A 14,733-nucleotide genomic window follows, 5' to 3' on the forward strand; every position below is an offset into this window, starting at 1 on the left:
CACAAAGGACTGTTTGCTCTGTTGCAAAACAGAGGAGGGAATCCAGCAAAACAGTCTCCAGTATGAAGCAGTCTGTCGCTGCACAAAATTACTTTTAATACTTTTAAATGGCAGAATGTGAGCAACAGACCTGAAGAGTTCCATTTTTTAAACGAAAACAGGCATTACCAGAAACTGGACGTACAAACAGTATGATCCCTATTCACATACAGAGATGCAGCACAAAATACAAGTGGAAGGTCCTAGGCTGAACAGATGTGGAAAACTCTCCCACAGAGTTTAGAGCAAAGAAATCCACCTAAACTTCTTTACTTCTGCAATTTTTTGCAAAAGGAAGCCGTCATGAAATCAAAGGCGTAAGGTGCATCCTTGCTACACCATAAAGGGAAAGGAAAACCAAAGAACACAGTGAAAGCTGACAAAATATTTCTACCATACTTGGGATTGCTGGAAGAGGAGCTGAGGATGTCAGACAGCCTGTGAGAACTGGAGCACTGTTACCCTCTTTGGAACAGGCATGGAGGACTGGGAACCACATTGGCACAGAGAGCTGAAGTGAGGAAGAAGACTAAAGAACACTGAAGAGCCTACAAAATTTGGGAGCTGTAGAAATGAAGAAAAGAACCAAACTGATGTTATTGATGAAGCGAGGGGAGGCTGGGTTGCAGCAAGGTTTGATATTTAATGGAGGAAGAGATTTGGTATGGCCAAAAGTGGAGTAGAGGAGAAAGGCAGCAGCGCTCTCGAGTCTGCAACTCTGCCGCTGCTCAGGAAAACAGCCACGTTCTCAGAAAGGAAGGTGTGCCTACTGCAATCTCTGGGGCATATGCTCTAAGTTCTTCCCTTTTTTGCACCCCCAGTCTCCAGTCAGATTTACCTCAAACTGTAGTGGAGTATTGCAGCGACTAGCAGCCAGAGAAGGAATTGGTGAGAACATCATGCCATAACCATTGCGACTCTCCTCCTCTCCCGGCACAGACGAGCAGGGTGTAGCCAGCTGTGGGCTCACTGAGCCAGGAACTGAAGAGATGGGAGGTGGGGGGGTGACAGGAGACAGAGGCCTCAGCAACTTCTTAACATTCTGCTCCATCAAGTAGCGTGACTTCCATTTCTTCAGGGGACTCAATAGGTCTGAAAAGCAAATTGAACCGAGGATAAAGTTACACCATTAACAACTGCAACTCATAAGCCATCTCCTCGTCACTACTACCATCCCAAATGGAGCCCATGAATCCACAACATGGCTATGAAAGATTTCTAAAAATGAAGCACCTCCAAGGTACTTCTATACCAGCCTTGAGACAGGTGTAGATACCTCTAACAGAACTATACGTAACCTGCAACATATAGCGAACAAGGAAAGGAAATATTTCAACTAGTAGAAAGTAATCACAAGAGGGAGCTAGGGGGAAGGGAGCCAGGAAGGTATGTAGTACAGGGGAGTCAGAAGGAAATGTCACCCTACCACTGCTGTGAACACACCACAGACAGCTGTGTTTATTACCTGAACCTAACTAGTTCCTTATATACAACATCAATACAGCCCAAACACATTTCACTCCCGCAAAGGATTAATCCCTCTCCATCATGCCTATCTCTATTCAAAGTAAAATAGTTTTGATGTCTGGTTAATAACAACAAAAAAATCTTCAGCAAATCCTGCAGTTCAGTTGTTTGCTTCTTCAGGTCTTGCTCAGGGATGTGCATTTATTTGTTCTGGCACTCTGATCATTTCTTATTAATATAACTTTTCAATAATTGATTCTTTATTACCATCTGTAAATTGTTTAGCTCCCTGTCATTCTTTGAAAACTGATCCCTGGCTGGGCAGATCCTCAACCTCTTTCTCTGTAGAAAGATTCAGACAAAACAGTTAACCATTCTGCTCCTTTCCACACAGATTTTAGCTTTTCCATCTTTGAGACTTACTCGTTTTGCTATTACATATATACCCGTGAGACTTTGCTACATCCTTCTACAGTCAGCAGATACTTAGTTGTCCATCTAACAGCATCCTGCTGAAAAGAGATGATATTGTACTTCCCCCGCCCCACAGCACAAATGATCACACAGCACTGGGGTTAATGATGCAAGATAAAGCAATTGCCGTTTCATAAGAAAATACTGAGAAATTTAACACATGATGCACAAGCTAGAACGGGTCTGCAGAAATGTGAATGAATGGCAAAGTAACATTCTCACCTGCCAGAAAGATGTGCCATCAAGCAGCAGCACACATTAAGATGTCATCCTGTATAGCTGCCTTTGTTATTGAGCAGCTTCCCCAATTTCACACAAGCGCCCACGCTACCCTGATGGTTCTGAGTACTTACCTGTGTCATCTTTGCAGATGCTGGAAGAACTGTTGTTCTCGTTACTTTGGTATAGACATTGGGTTCTGTTCTCTTGTGGAGCTGGTGAGGTCTGAGTCATCCCCTCTTCCAGGGCTTGTTTGATCCAGCGCTGAAACAGAACGAGACTACATAAACGTGCAACCCCTCCAGTACTTTCTGTGTAATCCTGCAGGATGCACTCCAACTCCCACGTTTCTGTGCAGCGTGGCAGACTGCTCAGAACACTGGTGTTACCTCCTTCACACTCACTCAGACAGGAACCTGTTAGCACACAGCTGTTAGCGCTGAATCTAACAGCTACTGTGACGGGTCTGACTATGTGCTCTTGATGAGATGTATTCTAGGCATCAGTCTTCAGCAATAATAAAAAGTTTAAAAGCAAATTATAAATAGATAAGAAAATCTGGCAGCTAAGAACTATCAAAAGAAAGCTTAATTAAAAGAAAAAAAGAGCTAAGTATGATGAACTATCTTAAAACCTCAATTTTCACAACGTTTTCTGCTCAGGAGCATGAACACACTGCCCCCATGCTTCACCAAGGCACATTAGAGCCTTACATAGATTCTGCTCTAAAAATTCCAGCTGAGAAATGGCTGAGTTCAGTCACATAATTCTTCCAGGACTGTGCTTGCTGCCAGGCAGAGACAAAGAACAAAATATCTGATAAAATGCAAGTAGCAGCTTTCAGAGGGCTAAGACAAGAAGAGAATAATAAAAACAAACCTTTTCTTCAGCTACTAATAAAAGAGATAACCATCACACTGGTCTTTAGAACATGGATGATGGGGAATGTTTCACATCTCATGCAAGTGAACTTGAATTGAAGTCTCAGCAAATCAGCTGCTACAGTGCGTGTGCTACCCCTGTATCTTGATACAAACTGACTCCTGACAGCAGGCAGGAAACCTTTGCTTATTTTACTATCAAAAATAAATACCATAAAATAATGGAAAACAAAAAGGTAATTCAGTAACATGACAACAAAACTGCTGAAAAATAAATACAGTAATTTACATTTGTGTAGTTTACCCAAGGGACTCACTTTACCAGTCTTTTTTTCTCCCAGAGAAGTTTGACTCCTTAAGCTATCATGGAAGTGTGTCAGAAACTCAGTGGCCACAATCCTCAGAGTGAAAAAACTTTAACGCAAGGGTGAAGAGCAGGTGCCAGGATCTATTTTGATGGCCTTCACTACTGTACAGCAGACACTTTTTCTCTGTTCAAATATATCTCAATGGATTCCACTGTAGCCACTAGGAAGACTGCGGAGTGCCAGCCAGTCTGGAGCACTGCTACCTCAAGTGCAGCATCTGATCTGACAGCCAAGTCACTGTACAACGTGTGATGAACGTGAACAGGTTATACAGTTCAGTTTCCTTGCAAGGTTCAGATATTGGCATGCTCTGGATGCAAACTGAGATCATCAGCTGAGGTTTTTTGGCACAGTCCTCAGTAGCTTAAGGAAGAGGCCTGCTGACAATCCAGAAAATGTGTGATCTATTTCAACAGCCTTTATAAATCAACCTTCCTGACCGAATAGTCAAGAAGCAGACACGACAGAAAGATCAGGTCTTGAGAGAGCAATGTCATCAAGTTCTGGACCATTTCTAGACCTCAGCTAGCTGAAAAGGAGGTCTTCCTTGTGAGAGTTTTCTGAACACTCCTGAGCACGAGAGGCAGACTTTTTCCTACATCTCCAGGCTGTCAGTAGTGGTGATAAAAACACCAAATGCTAGCAAGCAGTCTTTTCCATGAAAAAGCTGGGGAACTCCTACAAAGTAGATGAAAATCCTTATTAGAGCAGTTATCGATTATTTACTTTCAAAAAGTAGAGATCTATCAAAAACACTTTCTGCAGCATAGGTTCTGGGCACTGAATCCTTCAACGTTTTATTAATTATTTAGATAATGGAACAGGCAGTGTGCTTAAGTTTTCAGATGATGCCAACCTGGGAGAAACAAGAACAAGCTAGAAGACAGCATTCAACACTTTCTTAGTAAACTGGAAAATGGATGGGGGAAAAAAAATAAGTACACAGCTCAGCACAGGCTAGAACAAAGTACCACGCAAAGCCAGAAACAATCACTTCTAAAATTACGGCCTTGAAAACTAATGGATCTTTTCTAACAAACATGGTAAATCACAGACTGAACACGAATCTAAATCAACCTGTCAAAGAAAATTCAGTCGTCATACTGGGGTGCACAAAATAGGCATGGGCTACATGACACAAAGCAGCTTTCTGCTTTATTCAGCACTTGAGCTGCAACACAACATCCACCCAGCTTCAGGGAAGAAGTAGACCAAATGAAGGAAGTCCATAGTCAGACTATGCCGTCCTCTCTCCTGCGGTCAGAATTATTGTATGACTAGAAAATAGCCAAAGGTAATAAAAGATGCATGGGCAGATTACCCAGGTACATGGAAGCAAACATGATTTTGTTCACACAAGTATATATGAACCATCAAGAGCTTTATCTATGAAGGAAATACTCAAGACAAACCTCAGCTTCTTTTTGTAGGTGTATGTTAGCACGAGACAACAAATTGGTCAGAGATGGGAACAGCAAGGTCCAAACCAACTCTTTGGAAAAACTCCTTAAAAAGGGGGCAAAGAAACTAGGACATTGTGCCTGACTTTGAAAGCTACCGAGACTGTGAGATCAGAAAGGATTTCCATAAAGCTGCTCTCGGGTAATTATACAGAAACTGGAAAAGCCTCTGAGCAAAGCTGACAGGTGATTGGCAAGACGGATTCAGATAGAAATCTGACTCAGTAAATTAACCTGAACTACTGTTTCCCTGTGGACGGGTAAATGCCAGCATTTGCTGGCCACACACCATCTCTGGAGGAATGAAGTCCTCAGCTGGACTCAGATCAGGCTTCCTGCAGGGCCACAAATAGCTGTTGTAGACAGACAGTCTGTGATCCCAAACAAAGAGCTGTGGCCTTGCTCTTGTGAACAGCCTTTGCAAAACAACACTGGCTCTCCAAAGAGAACAGATCCCGACTGAGACGCTGTATTCCTGAGGTGTTTTGCAAAACTGACCTATCCCTACAATGCCAATCATCCTCTGTGAAAGCAGTGACAAAACACATTTTAAGGGCAACAATTAAACCCCTCAAATCACGTACACTGGATAATAAACAGCCACCACAGGGGTGAAAATACAGGTTTCCAAGAAGGGAGTCAAAGATCAGTTCTACCACAGTAAAAAACAAGGATGAAGACGGGGCCCTGGCTAGGCGAGGGTCAGCAGTTGCAGTCTGAAGACCTCCTCAAGTGGCCAGGCAAGGCCAGCTCAGCAGGAATACATGGAAATAGGCTCACAGAGAACACAACAGCTTTATGAGGGTGCCAGTAAGAGCATGATGAGTATACAGCCCCCAAAGGTAAGACGTGATCAAACATACCTTTTTACAGGAGCTGTAAATTCCGTCCAACAGAAAGGGCCTTCGACGTCTCTCGGGGTTGAAAGGTGAACCAAAACGAATGTAGTGTTTAGGTGTGGTACAAATCAGCGGGGAGTGGATGAGACCCGGCAACATGTTCAGAGTTGTTGCCAAAACTGTTGGGTCTGTAGTAATGCGCAGAGGGCATTCAATGGGGCACTCCTGCTTTTCTGCCTTGTCATTCAGCCATTCAGTGACAAGATACTGAGGGAGAAAACACACGTCAGTGCAACTAGCACAGGTGAAGAAGAAAGGTGAGATGGCACAAAAGCACGTAAACGAAGCTGTGCTTAGGTCAGCCCATATGCTAAAACCTCCTTACTCCTCAACAGGAAGGAATGCAGCCACGACTTTCTGCATCAGTCCCGATTCACATCTGTTGCAGGCACTGAGTCAGGTGATCCAGTTTTATACAAGTAGCTCAATCTTATGCTCCATTATTATTATGAGAAGGCTCTCCCAGAACTTGATCGCCTTGTTCTAAAACCTGTCTCTAAGCTGCAAGCCTAAATGTATTCATGGCTAGTTTATTTATGCCCCGTACGTGCCAGCTGTCTACTAGGTTCTGCAATTTCTGCTCCTTTCCCTTAGCAGTTTCTCCAGCTTGCACATTATAGCCTGCAGTCACGTTCCCTCTTGGTCTTCAATTCTGCTAAGCTGAAAGCTAACCGCTTCTACCTTGTTCTAAATAAATACCCCCCCAGTCTGCCATCCCACTCATCCCAAAAAGATACCACCACCGATTCCCATACCCAGCACACTGTTATGCCATTCCAAAATTACTTTTGAATTCCACCTAACCATTAGTACATAATGACTCAATTTTTCTCTCCTCCTTCTCTTGTTGGCATGTACAAGAGAACCTTTGTTTTACTATCCTTTACAAGTTGCAACACCCTAGTTATTTCCGGTGACATTTTTTTTTTTTCAAGCAAGTCTCCCTACATCTCTGTGCTGCTTAAACCCTCTTTTCTGTAGCTGTGCCTTATCTCTCTTCCTTACCATGGACATTACCAGAATGGTACTGGCGGTATGACTCAGGCCAGTGATTTGAAAGTTGCTGCTACTTCAGACCTCTCTCCAGTGGCTCCCAACCTGTTCTAATGAACATCCTTTCCTTTGGGCCCCAAAGCTAATGCTCTTTTCCACACCATCAGCATCTAGTCCTTAAATGCTGGCTACCCCACCAGATTTGTTACAACCGCCTTTGCATGCTGCAGACAAAAACTCTTCCTAGCTCACTACACATAGGTCCAAACCCATCAGCTCTCTCCATCTTTCTCTTAGTACCCTGTTCTCTTGCAGAAACAATAAACGGCTTGTTCTCCTCACTACGCCCTTTCCCAGGCATCTCTCATCTCTAATTGCCCTCAATACCAGTACTTAAAAGCAGTACTTAAACTGCTTTTTGCTTTCCTCACCCAGGGCTCACCCTCCATCACCCAACTCCTTATGACACCAAGCCCTTCTCTCCCAGGACCCCGCAGGCTGCAGGGGTTTCCTCCCCACATATACAAAGGTGAATAATTTGTCTCTTTATAGCCTTTTTGCTGTACCCAACAGCAAGACCCTTCCTATTGCACCTCTGCCACCCTGTTGGTATCTAAGTTCTATGCTGATTTACTGTATTGACCAGGCAATTTCTTTTTGATCTTTCTTTCTACAGTGCTGAACAGCCAGATTCTGACACGTGATGAGAGCTCTTAGACACTATAAGAGAAATAATAAAGAAAACCTTACATCAGGTCACGTATGTTAAAGAACTGCTTCACCTGAGCCAACTTCTCCCCAGTGATCACACAAAACCTCTTTTTCCTCTCTCCAGTTTGAGCACTTGATCATATTTACCTTTTTAGTTTTGGGGTACTTCACTGCAGCCCGATTAGACTGAGATCCCGCAGCCACGATAACAGTTGGGTCAGATCCCACCGACTGTCTGCCTTCTCCTGGACCTTCTACATTGCTGATATCTGTTGTGGTTACCAAGCTGGCAGTGCTTCCTTCCTCTGGGACAGCCTGTACAAGTTCAGCTTGCTGGGAACTGGCTTGTTTCTGCCTTCTCAGTCTTTGTGCTGAACTGGTCCGGTATCGGGAGAAGCGACTTTTTGGTCGGGGCCTGGAGGGTTTTGCTGGAGCTGGCTTAGTAACTGTTTTTTCTGGGACAGCATCCTACAACATAAATTGTCATTAGTCCAAGCACCATCAGGAGTCTTCCTTTTCTCTGCATATAGGATTAAGGCCCGAGATTTATTTATTGACATTATCTGACCCACAAAATCTGGTTGGACCCTATTTGTATGGGCTCATAAGATGGCTTTGGGGACCTTTTTAAAAGACTGGCACATTATCGTTTTATCTGCTGTGTTCTTAAGGCATCAATCAGAATATTTGTCTTAGGTAAGACAGCAGCAGGAAGCAACTTGCTATTTGTCTCAAAGTAATTACGCTCACTCCTGATCTGAGCTGACATGCATCATTCTAGGCAAGTATCTGGGCTCTGCCACATAATGGGAATACATGCAATGAAAATAGACAAAAAAAAAAAAACCAAAAAACAAAAGAAAACCCAACACCCTCCTCAATTACTGCAGCTATACCTCCAACTTAAGGTCCTATCAGTACAGAAGGGGTGGTCTAGTCTCTCAGCCCACTGTATGGGGCCCACTGGGTGAAGGAGCTGGGCTTAATCCACCCAGAGAACAGGGGCACCTAAGAGCAGCCTTACTACATCCAAACTGAGGCCATCAAGAAAATGCAGCCAGGCTCTTGGCAGCAGCGCAGGGTTGGAAGATGAGACAACGTACATACATTCAAAAACATAGAAGACAAGTTTTTCACCATGAGAACAGTCCTGAACTGAAGAGGCTTCCCAGAGAGGCTGTGCAATCTTTGTCCTTGGAGGTATTAAAGACAAGACAGGGTAAAACCCTGGCCAACCTTCTCTAACCTCACAGCCACACTGCCTAAAGCAGAATGGACTAGAGACCCCCAAAGTTTCTCCCAACCCAAACAATCAGACATGCTGCGTATGACCTCGGTACAAGCTATTAAACAGTCCTATCTTCATCTTACCGCTACTTGTGAAGACCGCCGTGTGTTCACCCCAGTACTGCTGGTACTGTTGGAAATGCTTGGAGCAGCAGCACTCAGTGCTGAACTTCCATCCTCCGTTTCGGGAGTCTCTGTTTTTATTTCCTCCAGCTCAGGAGCCTCAGAATTGACGCTGAGTTCAGCATCGGTGCTGTTCCGGTCTGATGGCTGCTCTCGTCTCCTCTTCCTCTTTTCCAGGTTTTCAAACATGTGCATGATGGCTTCTACCTTCCTCTCTTCCCGGGACTAGAACACGTGAAAGTAAATTTAAGTTAGCACCGTAAATCATGCACATAGAGAAGAAGACGCAGGAGCAGAGATGGGATGCAGCACAGCTGGGAGAACGACTGCCAAACAGCAGTGACACAAGAGCCAGATAGGGGACAGAAACAGTGTTGTTTTTTTTAAATTGAATTTTTCAACATGGCAAATTTCCCAGAATACCAACAACATAATCATGTGTTCATAGAGTAACTAGAAGAACTAACATTGTTCTTAAATAGGCCCACTTAGATACTACTGAGTTGTATTTATAAAATAGCCACAAGGAAACATATAATTTTGAAGAACTAAAATCCTTGAAGAAGAATAAGGAGAGTAAAAAGGTGACCTGGAAACAAATGGAGCTACTTGCTAATGAACGAGCGTTAGAAATAAACATAAGCCAGAGGCAACAGAAGTAAGTGAATCAGTAATTTGCAGCAAGTGTAACACCACTGTGCAAACTGTCAGGAGATCACCCAGCTCAAAAATAAAAGCTTTTGTCCAAGCAGCTTACACAGTGGATAATAATAACAGAACATGAGAGGCAGAGAGGAAAAAGAAGGTATTTATTAGGTAAACAAGTGACAGGAAATCTTATCATCTAGCTGTGTCAGAAATAATTGTTAATTACGCATATAAAAGGCCCAGTATAATAATGCTGCAGTGACTGGCAGACAAGCCGAATCAAGTCGATTTGAAGGAGTGGGATGAGGTGCCTTCTAGGAATTGTCATGGGGGGATAAGCGTCTTAAAGCACACAGCAGTACTCAATCACAGCAGCCTGGCCATTACAGTTTGTTCCAAAAATATTCAGCACGCACAAAAACAAATTTTAAAAATCGTGGAAACTACAGATACAGGTATTTACCCAGTGCCAAATATAGAAAACTGTATCTCATTAAAGGAGATTAACTGGTGACACACATACAGCAACAGGGCTTACAAGCTCGTGGGAAACTAACACCTCACTTTGAGAGATTTCTTGAACTATACTGTCCCAGAAAGAGACCAGATTCCTTGCATTAAAAATAAAATCTTCCCTCCAGGGTTACAGCCAGTGTGACGGAAGACTACTTTTATTCAAATTCCAGCAGAAACTAACTGCTTTATCTTGCCCCTTCTAAGAAATCCATGAGATAATCCACAGATATCTCTGTTAGATGGCCCTGGGCTCTGCTATTTGCTGTACTACCTTAACAATTAAAGCATTCTCAGGAAATCTCCACACAGAAGATCCTCTCTCTGATCAGAGAAAGCGCAATGGTTAGGGTATTTGGTGAACAAAGGAAAGGCTCCTAGCTCTGATACATTTGCTGCCTGGTAGAAGGATGGAAGCACTTTTTCTTCATTGCTTTTTTTTTAAATAAAAAATAAAAATAATAGTCCCTTCTTGGCTTTCTTATATTCTATGTTATCAAAGATCAAAGAGCACCAAAATATTTTGATCCAGACAACAATGACAATTTGGGAACACAAAGGGACTTCCTAATAAAGAATATAGGAAATTTCCCTGACTTGTGCCAATAGCGCTGTCGGTAGCCTACTCCTCTTATCAAGTTTTGCCACTTTATCCTACGCCCTTCCCTCATGGCAACGTGTCTGCACAACCATTTAGTCAACCCATACATGGAACGGATACAGGTTAACAAACCTAACCCAGCAAACTGGGTCAAGGTTCTGGATCATCATATGGCTCCGTAAATTCTTGTGCTGGTAAAATGAAGGGCACTACAGGCACATAAGGGTGCAATTACCTTTTTTGAACCTGGTGCTGATTGTCTTCTTAAAGGTATGCGTTAGGCTATAAAATAGCCCTGAAACTAACAGTTAAACCCTTCAACCAGGAAAGGAATCTGTCCTGCACCTTTTCATCTGCAGTGCCCTAACATAAATCTCCTGTGTGGAGTCAAACCCTTCCCCCTCTCCCCTTTTTTTTTTTAAATCGAATTACTGATGACCACTGACAGCTGGAATTTGTGCTGGAACAAGTGAAATGACCAACCAGACCTGTTGGTCACTGCATGAAGCAAGTCCTACGGGAATGATAAACACAGAGGTACTTGCCCGTCGGCTGTGGACCAAGGCTCCCTGTTCATCTACAGACTCCTCTTTCTCCCCTTCTTGTTTCTCCTCTTTATCTGCCACCTAAAAGAAAAGCCCAGAATTACTATGGCAAACAAAAAACAATACTCTTTTACAGTTTTCAGTTTTTACTTTTTACAGTTTTTCAGTCTTTTACAGTTTTACAGTTTTTACAGTTTTTTTTTCTTATGGTAAAATAAGGCATTAAAGGTTTAAAAAAGGCCTATTGCAGTTTCTGTTCTGAGGACACCAGTGCTGTAGTGGTTCAGATTCCACAACACTGAACAACAACAAAAATTGATGAAGTATCTGGTGTTTTACCTCATTGTCACTGACCGCCGCAGGTCCCTCTGGAACTTCCTCTGTTTGTTGACTGCTGTTCTCATCCGATGCAATGCCCTGCTGTTCCATTTCTAGTTCCTTTCGACGGGCTTTCCGCCGGCGTGTTTCTGCCCCAATCAGCGTGCCTAAAACAGGTGGAGGTAGGTGTTCTGCAGCATTTGGGCTACGTTTCTGCACAGGGCAATTCCGGTTCCCCTTGTGACACGCACAGTCCACTTTATAGTTGCTGCTCCAAAAGACAAACATAATTCGTGTCACTCTTCATTTCTCAACCCTTGTACAGAGACATTCAATGCATCTCCTACTAAACATCTCACCACGTGCCAAAGCAAGGACAGCAGGCTACCTTATGGCCTCTATTGTAGAATATGCCAGCAGAACTGGACAGAATAGCCGGAAAATGCAATTCAGTAGAAAACGGAGCAAAATGTAGAATGCGAGGAAAGGGCTGGAGGAAGATGTCCAGTCCAGGAGGGCAGTGGAGAGCTCCTGGGCGAGGTGAAGGACTCACCAGATGTTGTACTCATAGTCAAAGGCGATGGTAACCTCTGTGTCCTTGGCAATGGTGGCAACAGCATAGATGCACAGGTGGATCATCCCATCAGCAATCACATGACGAACCTTGTTAAACAAAGCAGAGAGAAACTAACATCTCCACAAGTTGCACTTCTTATTTCCAAGAGGGAAGCCTCCTTCTGTAAAGTAGCTCTTATCTACTACACGAATAATTATCCTAAAAATCTCCACAGGGAAAAGCCTGTTTCACTGCTCTTACCCTGTGCTTTTGCACTTACACTTCCTACCACCTGCTTACCCTATCATTCTGCAGCCAGAGGAAAGCAATGAAAGAAACATTTCCCTTCAAAAAAAACTCGTTCCCAACTTTCTTCTGATCTCTTATTCCAAGTATAAACCATCAAACAAGCAAGAGATGCAGAGAATTTACACTTTTTACTGCATTCTAAGTTTGAATATTCAAGAGAGTGCAATAAATTTATGTAAAACTTATCTGCAATTACAGTGATGGTGAAGAGAGAATTTACCTCCGCATTTGGAGTGCAGGAACGCCTGATGAACCTGGCATCATTACCAAAGGTGCGGGCATCAACGCACATTTCAACGCCATTGAACTTGGAGTAGAACAGCACAAAGGGATATGGCCTGGAGAAGTAACAGAACGTCTCAATCCCAAAATACCCAATTCCCATGGCAGTTATAACAGGAAACAGTGCTTCCAACAGTACTACTGCTCTGGAGGCTCATGCATTTCCATGAGCAGAGTTGAACAGATTTACTTCAGAGGGTTTTGGTCCGCAAGCAGAGCATCAAGCTGAGGCTGTGTATTTGCTTTTACTTTTTTACGGATGGCACAGCTGACAAGGGCCCTGTAAGCGTGCATTATCCCATAGAGACTCTAGTCTCTCTGTGCCATGATGCTCTCTCATACTAATCAATTCATAGTACTCTTACTTTTTGAAGAAATGCCCATTGACCTCGAATTGCTGTCGTAACATAACCTTCCCTCGATACTCAATTATAAGGGTATCTAGTGCCAAGTCTCTCGCTGCCCTCAGGATCTTCCGGTGCTTCTGAACCCGAGTCACCCTTCCCAGCTGCAGCTGTAACAAAAAACAGAACAAAATATGAGCGCTAAAACCAAAGGCCTGTAACTCAAGGAGAGTGTCTTGCCTGCATGAAAATAAAAATTAATCTAGTAGCAACACCCAGGAACTCTGCACATACACCCGGTGGATATATTGTTTATCCTGTAACAGTTTAGCAATAACCAATGACCTTGATAATACTTATCAAGAACAAAGAGTATTCATTCCTTTCCTTCAACAGTAAGTCTCAGAAACCCATCAGACCAAGCATTTTAGTCTTGCAGCTAGGAGGTATAACCAGACCTGTCAGTTGCCGCTAATAGGGAACTGCTCTGCAATTATGGCCACTTTAACAGCCAGAATAACTCAAATCTTCCCTAAATTGTGGGTTGTCACACGCTCAGAGGAAAAACAGAAGCTTTTCCTTTTGCAGGGGATGGTAATTCTAGCTAATAAGCCAAAGACTTGAGCTGTCAATTTCCATCTCCATCCAGAATCTTCTCTTCATCTTCCTGTTCAACCAGTGCTGGGGATTTTTTTTTAACATGAAGAAATACATTTTTAAGCAGATATTGACAGTTTGCTGAATCTCCTTCATGTTCAAGCCTATTACGATGGATTTTCACAAGATGTCTTGACAGTATGCAACCACACTATTCTTTAAGCACAGACATGCAAAAAAGAGGTTTTATGGCATAATGGAGGGATATTATAAGCACTGCAACACAGAAAAGATTTCTTCCATAAAAACAAAGTACTTTTCCTGCTTAACAGGTTGAATCTCTCTGCAAAAAAAATTTGGGTAATTTTGCAAATTAAGTGAAGATGGCTGACTGCCTCACTACAAGAGCTGTGCCTGCTCCTTCCTAAGCATGATATTCACTGTTCATAAGGGCAGTTTTTGGTACTTTTTTGGGCTGAATTGAGGCATAAGTGTTCTTGCTTCAGCAATAATGACATTCATCTATCTAATTAGAAGTAAAACACATGATTTTGTTAAAAGAAAGCTCCCAAGTTTTCCTGATGAAGCCCTCTAGCTGGGAACAGCTACTGAGCAATCTGCTCATCTGGATAAAAATCCCACTGGCTTAAGAAAGGGCTCTATCAGGACAATGGCAGAATGATGACGTTCTAACCTCATAAAAATAAAGTTAATGCCCTAAGGCAGCACTCAGTACTGAGAAGCAAATGAAACCCTCCATACTGACCGTGTTGAGAGCACTGAACCACAGACTTTACCCTTCTCTTTTGTTAAAATCTTACATGTGTTCTGAATAAATGTCTTTGAGAGGAAGGAAGCTTTCATTGTTTTAATACATTATACTGCAGATCTTGGATCAGCCAGTAAAGTAAGATCTATTAGTCGACTTCTCTCAGGTTCAGGATAAAAATAGCTTTATAAAAATATTCATTTGAAACCTATGCAGAAGGAGTAATGGTCTTGCTATTCCAGATCTCCTTGTAAAGATATATCCAGCGCTACATTTATCATGCCTACAGGGTGTATCTCTTGCAAACAATTCTATACCCACTGTATCTGC

General features: G+C 42.9%; 1 protein-coding gene across 2 annotated transcripts in view; it reads right to left on the reverse strand.

Annotated features, from left to right (window-relative positions):
• The window catches only part of SETD5 (SET domain containing 5), a 64,776-nt gene that overhangs the window by 14,310 nt on the left and 35,733 nt on the right, over nucleotides 1–14,733 (reverse strand). For both annotated transcript variants that reach the window (XM_067003443.1, XM_048070673.2), the window contains 10 exons: nucleotides 13,059–13,207; nucleotides 12,632–12,749; nucleotides 12,100–12,209; nucleotides 11,568–11,814; nucleotides 11,229–11,309; nucleotides 8,883–9,146; nucleotides 7,659–7,979; nucleotides 5,772–6,014; nucleotides 2,334–2,463; nucleotides 878–1,131 (listed from right to left, as the gene is read on the reverse strand). In XM_067003443.1, the coding sequence (XP_066859544.1) occupies nucleotides 878–1,131; nucleotides 2,334–2,463; nucleotides 5,772–6,014; nucleotides 7,659–7,979; nucleotides 8,883–9,146; nucleotides 11,229–11,309; nucleotides 11,568–11,814; nucleotides 12,100–12,209; nucleotides 12,632–12,749; nucleotides 13,059–13,207 (1,917 nt within the window). The remainder of the gene's footprint in view (nucleotides 1–877; nucleotides 1,132–2,333; nucleotides 2,464–5,771; nucleotides 6,015–7,658; nucleotides 7,980–8,882; nucleotides 9,147–11,228; nucleotides 11,310–11,567; nucleotides 11,815–12,099; nucleotides 12,210–12,631; nucleotides 12,750–13,058; nucleotides 13,208–14,733) is intronic.

Source organism: Anser cygnoides, chromosome 10, assembly GCF_040182565.1.
Source record: "Anser cygnoides isolate HZ-2024a breed goose chromosome 10, Taihu_goose_T2T_genome, whole genome shotgun sequence".
In the NCBI taxonomy this organism is placed as follows: Eukaryota; Metazoa; Chordata; class Aves; order Anseriformes; family Anatidae; genus Anser; species Anser cygnoides.